This window comes from Labeo rohita, chromosome 20, assembly GCF_022985175.1.
Source record: "Labeo rohita strain BAU-BD-2019 chromosome 20, IGBB_LRoh.1.0, whole genome shotgun sequence".
In the NCBI taxonomy this organism is placed as follows: domain Eukaryota; kingdom Metazoa; phylum Chordata; class Actinopteri; order Cypriniformes; family Cyprinidae; genus Labeo; species Labeo rohita.
In genome coordinates, this window is record NC_066888.1 from 43,270 (window position 1) to 55,889 (window position 12,620).

Here is a 12,620-nt window from a genome sequence, read left to right on the forward strand (position 1 = left end):
ACGTGGGTACAACTTCCGGTGAGGTGGCGGATACATAGTATACCAATGGTATTTTGTGTGCCAATTAGCGAAGAGGCCAAGTGTTTTTATACCATTGTTTACTTTGTGAAGATGCACACCTTTATGAGAGATGTCATTGTTATTATGGACAACATATGCTTTTCGAATATGTGTTATTAGCAAGTTTGGATCGATAAATCTTGAATGACTGTCAACTAGTGAAATGACATTTGAACCGAGACTTAAGAGCTTGTGTTAAAGGACATGCCAAATGAAGCCTCGATTCGAAGCTTGTTAACGTAGAAATCACTTTAGTAGAAGCCTCAGTTTCTGTCCAGTCATGTGCGCGATTCACTTTGCGTGTCCTAATGTTCGACCCCCAGATCTTACTTTGCAAGTGCATTTTCATTGGGACCTATTTAATAATTACATTTAATTAAATATATCCCATATGCAATTAATATATGTGTACATTATTCTTATATTGCATCATATGGATATTCGTACTGGCATTAAATGGCACTATTCAATGGGTAAATTAATTTATCAGAGTCAGAAAGTCAACAAACAAACACACACACGGTTAGGCTTTTATTGTTGCATATAACATGGACCGATCTATGGAAATTGTGGTAAATGCGTCTTCCGACGGAGCTTTAGTCTTTTGGCTGCTTTATTTTTAACTAACCACCAGATCGCACTGTTTTCGACACTCTTGAAGCTTTGAATCTTGTGCCGAAACAGTCCGAGGAAGGTCTAGGTGCTTCACGAGGCTTTATTTGCCCGTCACTCCTGTCAGCTGTTTAATGAATGAGTGTCACTTCCCGCTTGTTTACTTTGAACCGGAAGACGCTCCCACTTTTGACGCAAGGCCTCATGGGGCGTAGGAAACTTGTGGATAGTAAATATTATAATATTACCTAAATTACCTACAATAGGTTACAACGGGGCTAAAGTTACACACCTCAAGGAAAATGTGCTTTTCACTTTTTCCACAGTGTTTAAAAATATATAAATGTTTTTATTAAACATCGGAGCAACACGTTTTGTGGGAAAGTAAATAATAAAAATGGTTTGTTTTGTCTGTATAAATGTATGAGGTGGGGAGGGGGTAAAATCCTCATCAATATGGACAAAAGTATTGATATAAATACACTACCTACAGTATATAATATTTTTAGTAATATGGTTTGCGTAATATCCAAGTTAATACTTGTTCAGAACATTCACTTTAGCCAAGTTTGTACTATTTTATTTTGATGAATAAAATGATTTTTGTCAGTTTTGTCATTAAAATATGTTAATTTTCAAAAACAAACAAATACATACATACATACATACTGAAGATTGTAAAATCTTTGAAGGAGGTTCCAGAAATTAATATGGTTTTACAGTAGAAATAATAAATATCTTTTATTTATTTATATAATTAATATCATATTATGTTTTTAAATGTGATTGTATTATTATAAATATGGTGATTATCTCTAAGATGGACACCCAACTTAATAAATGATATTAACCATCTGAATTTAACCATGTTCAGCCAGCTATTTATTATGATGTCAATTATTGTGCTTACAACAGCAGACAAATTCAATAAGAAAACTAAGCCATATCTAGAGACAGTATACAAACTTTTGGGTGGACTTCTTTGGCTTGGACTAGTAAGCAAACTCCTAACAACATCCTAGCATTATATTCATGAAAGTGCTTCAGAAAATGTAAGAATGTAGTCGTCAGTTAAAACTGAGTCATATTTGTATTCTTTTAGAGTAGGCTATTGTTCATTCATTGAGGTGTTTGTGTTTTATGTGTATTTCAGGTATCTACGCTCACTAGTTGAGACCATCCTCATCTATAAGCACTTTACAAAACCAACCACTGATCCACAGGCCCCTAAACAAGAGCTTGTGGACTTCTGGATGGACTTTATGGTGGAAGCCACCAAACAGGATGTGTCATCCGTCCGTTTTCCTGTATGAACCCTCTTCACACAGTGACTGTTACACTATGTTGCCACATCATTGCCACATCACAACACTTACTGTGAGAAAGTCATTTAGGACACGAAAGTGACATTCAGGTTTACAAGCACTGTGTTTAGATGCATACAAAACCCTGCAGTAAACCTTTTTCTAATGTGCATGTAAACAGTCAGTCAAGTACTGGCAATTTTTTATGTTTTTTTGTTTATTGACTTGAGACACCACATAAGACTATTGGCCATTAATGGCATGTAAAGCATTGACTATTGTCAGGATTAATTTAGCTTGTTTTTGTTGTGTGCAGGTTTTGATATTGGAGCCAACTAAAGTATACCAGCCGTCTTACCTCTCAATCAACAAAGATGTGGAAGAGAATACATTATCCATCTGGCATGTGACTTCTGATGACAAAGTAATAAATAATTTACTATTTATCCATTCGTTCTTAAATTCAGATGTTCTTTTTTGATTTGTTGACATTCTCTAAATCCTTACATACTACATTCATTTTATTTGAGCAGATCTTAAAAAAGCTCTTAAAATGTTTTTAACTTGGCAAATACTCTGTATCTACCATTTTTAGTGTATTAATTCTTAATATATATATATATATACTGTTTTTATAACATCAACAAAAAATGCACTCAACTTAGGCTACTAAATTATGGGCCAGAACCGAAGTTTTGGCTGATTTTTCTTGAACAGCCTCGGTTTACAAAGTTTTAGACCCTCGTCAACTCTTATGTTTTCATTTTGGCTAATTTAATAATGCCTGCACATTTTCATTACAGCTCTAATTGTAAACCTAAAACATTAAGGTCCCAGCTTTACATCTGAGATGTAACCATAAACCTAAAACATAGATCTAGACTTTAATTAAAAAAAGCTTAAAATAAACATAATTTGTGTAAACCCAGTGACGGTGATGCAGGTAAATATGTTTTTGAACAACTTTTTCACTTTTGCTTTTTTTTGTAGGGAAAAATTAGTATTGTAGTAATGAATATTTGCTTTATATCACCAGCTGTCTTAATATTTTGTTGTACATCATTAGACTATTATGCTGCCTCAGAAGCCTGTCTGAAATAAGTTCTGAGAGGTACCTTCTTGCGCAAACGCTGCATGCAAAGTCATTGTCTAACAGGGCTTTGAGGAAACAGCCTGAATATCGTGCACGTCCAGCAATGAAATATAATGCAGTCATTTTATTGTGAACATCATTGACTGTATTTTGCAGACTGCTAATGTTTTTGCTTTCATGCTATCAGTCCTGATGAACTTCTGGGTGAGTACAATTTCTCTCTCTCTCTGTTTTAGAGTAAAGGGATCCACGAGTGGAATTTTAGTGCAACATCAGTGCGAGGTGTTAGGTAAATGCTGTCTTCCCTAATAAATTTTAATTAAGCATTGAGACACTGTACCTGACCTGACCTTCCTGCACTAGAATAAACGTTTTTGTTTGGTTTTTTTTTTGCTTTAAGCATCTCCAAATTTGATGAGCGCAGCTGTTTTCTGTATGTGGTGAACAACTCAGAAGACTTCCAAATCTATTTCTGCACAGAGATGCACTGCAAGAGGTATGTCATGTGTGTTTTTGCAAATGCCTTTTCCCCCATATTACATTTATTCTTCCTTACAGTGCCATAAACAATATAAGGACAAAAATAGCAGATTTTATGATCTAATTGTCTTCTAGACAATAAACTAGAGAACTAGAAACTAGCTTTCAGTCATGAGAGGGCAAGATGAAGAGAAGTCAGACAGTTACAAACTTATTGTAACGATGACGCTGAGGCGGCGTTAGAATCCATTTGCGGAAGTTTATTGCAAACAACAGAAAACATACACGTGTAGCCAGGCAGTGGGTCAAAAACCAGAAAGCAGTCCAATCTTACAACAGTCCAGGGGTAATCCGTAAACGTAGTGATAAACCAGGCAGAATAGTCAAACCGTATAAGCAGTCCACACAGGCAAACAATCCAATAGGGGAAATCCAAGAAAACGGCAGTCAGAAAACAAGGCGGAATCATACACGTGTAAGCAAAACAAGATAATCAGAAAACGCTCGGTAAGGCAGGTAAACTGGCAATACTTCGCAGTGAGTGAGCACATGGTGAGTCCTTAAATACTGCCAAACAGGAAGTGACAGTAGAAGCAGCAGAGGGAGCGTGCAGTCAGTACTCGGGAGATGGCTCCCTCTGCTGGCGTGGCATTACAGTACCCCTCCCTCTAGGAGCGACTCCTGGAGCTCGGCGAGGTCGTCCCCGTGGTCGTGGTGCTGGACGGTCGGGTCTGGCTCGATGAAACTCCTCCGTGAGGGACGGATCCAGTATGTCGTTGGCGGCTACCCATGACCTCTCCTCAGGTCCATAGCCCTCCCAGTCCACCAAATATTGGAGCTGACCCCCTCTGCGCCGAGAGTCCAGCAACTCCTTTACCTTGTAAGCAGGTGAGCCGTCCACATCCAAGGGTGGCGGCGGTTCTGGGGCCATCTGGCCGGGGTCAGCCTCCGGGTGGACCGGTTTTAGGAGCGACACATGGAAGGAGGGAGAGATGCGATAGTTAGGAGGAAGCTCAAGCTGGTATGTAACTTCATTTATACATTTAAGTATTTTAAATGGTCCAACATACCTTGGGCTGAGCTTCCTGCTGGGCAGCCGCAGCTTGATGTCCCGTGTTGAGAGCCAGACCCGCTGTCCAGGTTGGTAGGGAGGGTGCGGAAGGCGGCGCCTGTTGGCCTGAATCTCCTGATTCCTTACGGCCCGCTGGAGGCGCACATGAGCACTATCCCACACCCTCTCACTACGCTTAATCCAGTCATCGACAGCCGGTACCGAAGAGGGTTCACCTGACCACGGGAACATGGGGGGCTGAAACCCCAGGACACACTGAAATGGGGTTAGGCCTGTAGAGGAATGGGTGAGTGAGTTTTGGGCATATTCGGCCCAAGGAAGGAACTCTGACCATCTGTGCTGCTCTCTGCTGCAGTATGAACGGAGATATCGACCGATCTCTTGATTGAGTCTCTCCACCTGTCCATTACTTTGCGGATGGTATCCTGAGGTGAGGCTGACATTGATGTCAAGTTGCTTACAGAAGGCTTTCCAGACTTGTGAAGTGAACTGAGCACCTCTGTCACTGACGATATCCTCAGGTAGGCCATACACTCGGAAGACATGGTTGAAGAGAGCTAGGGCTGTTTCCATGGCTGTGGGTAAGGCTTTTAGAGGGATGAGACGGCAGGATTTGGAGAAGCGGTCGATGATTACCAGTATGGTTGTGAATTCTTGGGAGGATGGCAGATCTGTGACAAAATCTATGGACAGATGGGACCAGGGTCGTTGTGGAATTGGTAATGGTTGCAGCAATCCTGAAGGCAGTTCTTTGGGGGTCTTAGACTGTGCACAGATTTGACAAGACTTGACGAAGGTAGAGGTGTCAGCAGTCATTGAGGGCCACCAGAACGAGTTCTTCACCAGATGTAAAGTTCGAGATATACCTGGGTGTCCTGCACTAAGCGAGGTATGGACCCATTGCAGAACTTGTTGACGCATGTCTTGTGGTACATAGAGCTTATTGGGTGGACATTGTGGTGGTGGAGGGTCCTGCTCGTGCCTTCGCTGAATTTCTTCCATAATGTCCCATGAGATGGGCACTAGTATGACGGTGGGTGGAAGAATGGGTTCTGGTGGAAGGAGATCCATGTGTGGATCATGTTGCCGGGAGAGAGCGTCCGCCTTGCTATTTTTACTTCCTGGTCGATAAGTGACTGTAAAGTTGAAACGAGTGAAGAAAAGGGCCCAACGTGCCTGGCGTGGATTCAGCCTCTTAGCACCCTTGATGTACTCGAGATTCTTGTGGTCCGTGATAACTTGAAATGGGTGTTTGGCGCCCTCAAGCCAATGCCGCCACTCCTCAATGGCTGCCTTCATGGATAAAAGTTCCTTGTTACCCACGTCATAATTTCGTTCTGCACTGGTGATTTTTCTGGAATAGAAGGCGCAGGGATGAAGTTTGCCTGGCTGACCGTGACGTTGAGACAGAACGGCTCCGATACCGCAGTCCGATGCATCCACCTCCACGACGAACGGTAGCTCCGGGTCTGGATGTTTCAAGATGGGGGCGGTAGTGAAGCTTGCCTTGAGGGTAGCGAATGCACGTTCTGCGCCTTCGGTCCAACTGAGTTTCTTGGGTTTGTTCTTGAGCAGAGAAGTTAGAGGAGCAGCAATGGTACTATAATTATGGATGAATCGGCGATAGAAGTTGGCAAAGCCCAGGAATCTTTGTAACTCCTTGACGGTCGATGGTTGAGACCATTCCGTGACTGCCTGGATTTTACTCGGATCCATTTTGACCCCCTGGTGACTGACTTGATATCCAAGGAAGGATGTTTGGTGGACATGAAACTCACACTTTTCCGCTTTGACATATAGTTGATGTTCCAGAAGGCGAGATAGTACAGCACGTACGTGGGAGATGTGTTCTGCTTCTGACTTGGAAAAGATGAGGATGTCGTCAATGTAGGCAATTACGAATTTGTTCATAAAGTCTTTAAGTATCTCGTTTATGAAGGACTGGAAGACAGCTGGGGCGTTGGCTAACCCGTACGGCATTACCTGGTATTCGTAGTGCCCCCTAGTGGTGAGGAATGCAGTCTTCCATTCGTCCCCCTCCTTGATCCTGATGAGGTTGTAGGCACTTCGTAAATCAAGTTTCGAGTAAATGGTGGCTTCCCGTAGTTGTTCTAGAGCCGGGGGAACTAGAGGCAGAGGGTACCAGAACTTTACTGTAACATTGTTAAGTCCACGATAATCAATGCATGGTCTCAACCCACCATCCTTCTTGCTCACGAAGAAGAACCCCGCGGCAGCAGGGGATGTAGATACCCGGATGAATCCTGATTCAAGTGCCTCCTCAATGTAGTCCTCCATAGCTTGATCCTCCATCCGAGACAGTGGATAAACTTTACTTTTAGGTGGCATGGCGTTGGGCAGTAAATCGATTGCACAGTCCCAGGGACGGTGTGGAGGTAACTGCGTGGCTTTTGATTTGCTGAAGACCTCAGATAAATCCTGGTAGTGATCGGGAATAGTGACTTTTACCTGGGTATCAGGGCTCTCGACGCTTGTGGTGAGACATGGTTGAGGTTGAGCGAGAAGACAGTTTTCCATGCAGAATTGTGACCAGTGAGTTAGCTCCCCCTGGAACCAGGAGATATCAGGATCATGGATGGAGAGCCAGGGGAACCCGAGGATGACCTCGTACTTAGGTGAATCGACCACATACAAAGTGATATCCTCATGATGCAGTAATCCAATCTGTAGTGTTACGGTTCTGGTTTGATGGTGGATGCCGTGGTCGATGAGGGTGTCGTTGATGGCTTTAATCTGGATGGGTGGTATGCATGGTTGAGTCGGGATATTATATTTCTGGACGATGTTCTTGTTGATGAGATTCAGTGCAGCCCCAGAATCAATCATCGCTGTAAGATCAAGATTGAGAGTATCAGTTCTTATGGTAACCGGCAATGTCAGAGATTTATACTGTAATGACGTGAGATCTTTGATATTTACCCCTGATGAATTCTTGGACTTGAGGGAACATCCACTACTACGGTGGCCTGGTCCACCGCAGTAAAAGCACAGGTGGTTTAGACGACGTCTAATCCGTTCATCCTTAGATAACCGTGAAGCGTTGAGTTGCATGGGTTCGGACGGTGGTTGTTCCGTTGCATGATCACAGGTTGATGACATATGCCGGTTGCTTTTGCTTGAGTGTTGCTTGGGTGACTGCCTCATGAGATTGTCGATCTTGATAGTGAGGTTGATGAGTTCGGAAAATGATGAATTCTCTCGTCGGCAGGCCAGCTCGGTTTGTAGGTCGATATGCAAGCTGTTGTAGAAGATAGCTTTGAGAGAAACATCATTCCATCCACTCTGAGCCGCCAGAGTACGAAACTCAATTGCATACTCCGCTGCTGTACGGTTACCCTGTTTAGCATGAATGAGTTGTGTCGAAATATCCCTGCCCCCTGCGGGATATTCGAACACTTCTTGAATCTGTAGCAGAAAATACTCGACAGATTTCTTGAGTTGAGAGTCGGCATCCCATACCGCTGAAGCCCAGTCCAAAGCTCTCCCTGTGAGCAGAGTCATCAAGAACGCACATCTCTTCTCCTCAGATTCAAAACGGTCTTGTTGATATTCGAAATACAGCTTCACTTGACGAACAAAACCTTGCATTGCTCAGCCGTACCGTCAAACTTGTTAGGAAGAGCGAAGCTTACCGTTGAAGGCATGGGAGGAGGCAGAGATCGTACGTAGTGCGTCAGGTGTTCGTTGACGGACTGTAGCTTAGCGAGTTGCTCCTGATAACTCTTTAACAACTCGCTCTGGTAAGCGAATGCTGCTTGCAAGTTGGAGACCTCCGCTGGATTCAGGGTAGGCGAAGTATTCTGTAACGATGACGCTGAGGCGGCGTTAGAATCCATTTGCGGAAGTTTATTGCAAACAACAGAAAACATACACATGTAGCCAGGCAGTGGGTCAATAACCAGAAAGCAGTCCAATCTTACAACAGTCCAGGGGTAATCCGTAAACGTAGTGATAAACCAGGCAGAATAGTCAAACCGTCCACACAGGCAAACAATCCAATAGGGGAAATCCAAGAAAACGGCAGTCAGAAAACAAGGCGGAATCATACACGTGTAAGCAAAACAAGATAATCAGAAAACGCTCGGTAAGGCAGGTAAACTGGCAATACTTCGCAGTGAGTGAGCACATGGTGAGTCCTTAAATACTGCCAAACAGGAAGTGACAGTAGAAGCAGCAGAGGGAGCGTGCAGTCAGTACTCGGGAGATGGCTCCCTCTGCTGGCGTGGCATTACACTTATGGAATGTAAATACATTGTATAAATCTCTGTGTTTTTAAAGCATGTGCACCGTCATTTCATTAATTTGACTTTATTTGTTGTAAATTGTGATTATGTCAGTGATTGTGTTACATGTCTGATGATGATGATGGTCTGTCTTGCATAGGTTCTGTGATCTGGTGAACACTCTCACTGAGGAGGCCTGGAAAGGCTCAGAAGAGCCTGAGTGTGAATCAGAGGCTTTAGAGGTAAGTGATTGTTGTATACATTTGCTATATATAGTACTGAGCAACAGGGAGGTAAGACAGCAAGTGATTTGTGTTCTTGTGTGCCTGCAGTATGATTATGAATACGATGAGCATGGAGAGAGGGTGGTTCTGGGTAAGGGCACATTTGGGGTAGTCTATGCCGGTCGTGACCTCAGTAACCAGGTGCGCTTAGCCATCAAAGAGATTCCTGAACGGGACAGTAGGTGAGCAACAGTTTTCTTTGTTTTTATGTACAAATTTAATTCATTTGGATAGGAATGTCTGTCATATATATAGACAATGTTGACAAATTTGACCTTCATTGAATACTATAACACAGGGGTGGGGAATGTTGATCCTTGAGGGCTGGTGTCCCTCCAGAGTTTAGCTCCAACCCTAATCAAACACACCTGAACAAGCTAACCAAGGTCTTCAGGATACAGGTTGGTATTTTTATTTTTTTTCTGGGTTGGAGCTAAACTCTGCAGGGACACCGGCCCTCCAGGATCAAGGTTCCCCACCCCTTCTATAACAAAAGGTACTTTTCTCATTGCACAGCTTTTATGTAGAGTTGCCACAATGTCATAATTTTTATTAGGGCTGCATGATAAATCGCATGCGATTAATACACAGAGCCATAGTTCGCTGACAACCTGCGCAATATCGTGTTCATAATCGAATGTGATTCATCTGCGATTATGAATGTGATATTGTGTAGCTTGTCAGTGATCTACGGCTCTGTTCATTAAATGCCGCTCCATCTGAATGCATGTGACTGAGATTTACAGGAATCACAGGAGCGGCTTTACTGACAAGATGCGCGTGACATTCGCATGTGATTTATCGTGCAGCCCTAATTTTTATAACAGATTTGTGTGGTTGGACGCAAGCTTGATTTAAAACATTTTAAAAAATCTATTTGAGCTAAAAATGAAAACAAAACTGACAAATTAAGTGCAATCAGATTAAACTCTGTGTTGGTTACCTAACCTCAATATTTTAAGCATTCAGGGATGCCACTCGTTGCATTAAATTCAGCGTTGTCTGATATTCCAAAAAAAGTATCCCATATTAAATCACTACAGTGTGCGATTTGTTCTGTAACAATGAGAATGACATAATAGTGAATTAAGTCGGTTTTGCAAGAAATAGCAGAAAAGCACAAAATTATTAAGCAGAGAATGGCAGGGTTAAAGAGCATGTAGGTGTGAATGGATGTTAATGTGAATATATTTTTATCCGATATTAAATGCTGCATGTGCATTTAATTGGTATCTCTGTATACTATGACAAAACTACCTTCATTATGGCATAAATCCAACGTAAAAAGCATGATTACTTGTTACTGTTGTCATGCATAATTTCTAGTGTTGATGCAGGAGTTGTATGTGCATGTGTATGTGTGTGTTGGCTGGGATTTAGTTGGCCAAATCTGTTTTGCCATTATACTGTAAGAGCCCAGATAGTATCAGACTTTTAATCTGAGGGTTTATACAGTTTAAGTAATGTGGATGAATATGCAATATTAATGTGTTTAGGAGGATTTGATTAAGCAGATGTAAATAGAAACATGAAAAATGCAGGCAATCACACAGCAAGAGTTTATCTGACAGTGACAACACATGTAACACCTTTGTGTTGATAGATATTCACAGCCTCTGCATGAGGAAATCGCCCTGCATAAACACCTCAAGCACAAGAACATCGTGCAGTACCTCGGCTCCATCAGCGAGAATGGCTTCATCAAGATCTTCATGGAGCAGGTGCCTGGAGGTGAGATTGACATGTTAGACCTTTACAGTGTACCTGCACATCTTTAGGCCATAATTAATCCCTATTTTTCAAAATGTATTTTTCTGTGAATCACAGGCAGTCTGTCAGCATTGCTCAGGTCAAAGTGGGGTCCTCTAAAAAACAATGAGCCAACCATTGGTTTCTACACCAAACAGATACTGGAGGGTCTCAAATACCTGCATGACAACCAGATAGTTCACAGAGATATTAAGGTAATAATCCCGTCATCCTAAATTGAGGTGATTATTAGAGCTGCACAATTAATCGTTAAAAGATCTCGATTCGACCCCCCACACGATCTCAATCCAGCATTTATACAATTCAGCCAATTATATTTTCAAGGACAGGAGACGAGCATAACTCGTTTGATCTCGAGATAACACGCAATCACTCACAGCGGGCGTGATGACGCCTGACGTCACATGCGGTTTTACGCGGGCAGCGGACAGATGTGCTCGTTACCTGCACCAGAACAGTGGATGCGAGTCATGTGGCATTCGAGTTAGAAACAAACAGAAACTAAACAGAGAAGAATGAGTGAGGCAGAGCAATGTGCAAGTAAGTCTGTTAACAACCCCGACATTTTAGTACCTAAAAAAGCATCTTATTCTGAAGTGTAGGTTTACTTCGGTTTCATACCAGTCAATTCAAGCAACATTATTCAATGCAACACCGTACCCAACAACCTCCCCCAGACACAAAGAAATAACGAACGCAATCGCATTTCACCTGGCTAAAGATATAGCTCCTGTGACCACTGTTGCAAAAGATGGGTTTAAAAAACTCATCCAAGCCCTCGATAAGCGCTATTGCGTGTCCTCTCGTAGTTTTTTTTTTACATGTTGCAATCCCTGCTCTGTACAACAAATGTCGTGAAACAGTTGAGGTGGAATTGCGAGACGTACACAATTTTGCAGCAGCTTCAGATTTATGGACCAGCAGAGCAATGGAACCATACATGAGCATGACGATCTATTTCATTACTGATGATTTTGAGATGAAAAGTCTTTAAATCTTTAAATCACTTTACTCTGACATAATACCTTTGTATGTTTACTTTTTAATGTTTAATGGTGATTTTTTTTTCTTTATATTATTACATTATTTTTCATTACGTTTCTAAATTAAAGAGAAATGTTCTTTTAAATTAAAACATTTAAAGCAAAGAGTATTATGTCTTATTTTACTGCTATGTTACTGCTATTTTACTGCTGTTTGATAACCTAACGTTCAGGGGTAAATCTTTAAAATAAAAAAATTTCTCCAGAATCATGAGAGAATCTTTATTCTAAGCAAAAAATCGTGATTCTCATTTTAGTTAATACACACCCCGAGGCGATTAAGAATGTGTTTTATTTTTTTCTTGAACAATTTGAAGTCAGTTATTCTACTGATAGCATCTACCACATCTCAAGACATATTTGGTGTGTGTGTTTTATCTCAGTCATCTCAAGACTCTGTTTGTGTGTGTGAGAGTTTAAGAACCTCATGTGCACATGATCTGCAGGCATATACATTATTAGGCCTTTATATTACTGCAGTATTTTGATCTCATTCAAAGAGTCTGAAATTCCACAAAAAAAGTGACTGACTTTCATGACCAACAGGGGGATAATGTCTTGATTAACACCTACAGTGGAGTTTTGAAAATCTCAGATTTTGGAACGTCCAAACGTCTGGCTGGAATAAACCCCTGCACTGAAACCTTTACTGGTACTT

General features: G+C 41.8%; 1 protein-coding gene across 1 annotated transcript in view; it reads left to right on the forward strand.

The window, feature by feature from the left end:
• The window catches only part of map3k5 (mitogen-activated protein kinase kinase kinase 5), a 43,873-nt gene that overhangs the window by 23,241 nt on the left and 8,012 nt on the right, over window positions 1-12,620 (forward strand). The window contains exons 10-18 of the mRNA XM_051138221.1: window positions 1,826-1,979; window positions 2,293-2,400; window positions 3,306-3,358; window positions 3,470-3,565; window positions 9,026-9,107; window positions 9,198-9,331; window positions 10,753-10,880; window positions 10,977-11,113; window positions 12,509-12,614. Coding sequence (XP_050994178.1) covers window positions 1,826-1,979; window positions 2,293-2,400; window positions 3,306-3,358; window positions 3,470-3,565; window positions 9,026-9,107; window positions 9,198-9,331; window positions 10,753-10,880; window positions 10,977-11,113; window positions 12,509-12,614 — 998 coding nt within the window. The remainder of the gene's footprint in view (window positions 1-1,825; window positions 1,980-2,292; window positions 2,401-3,305; window positions 3,359-3,469; window positions 3,566-9,025; window positions 9,108-9,197; window positions 9,332-10,752; window positions 10,881-10,976; window positions 11,114-12,508; window positions 12,615-12,620) is intronic.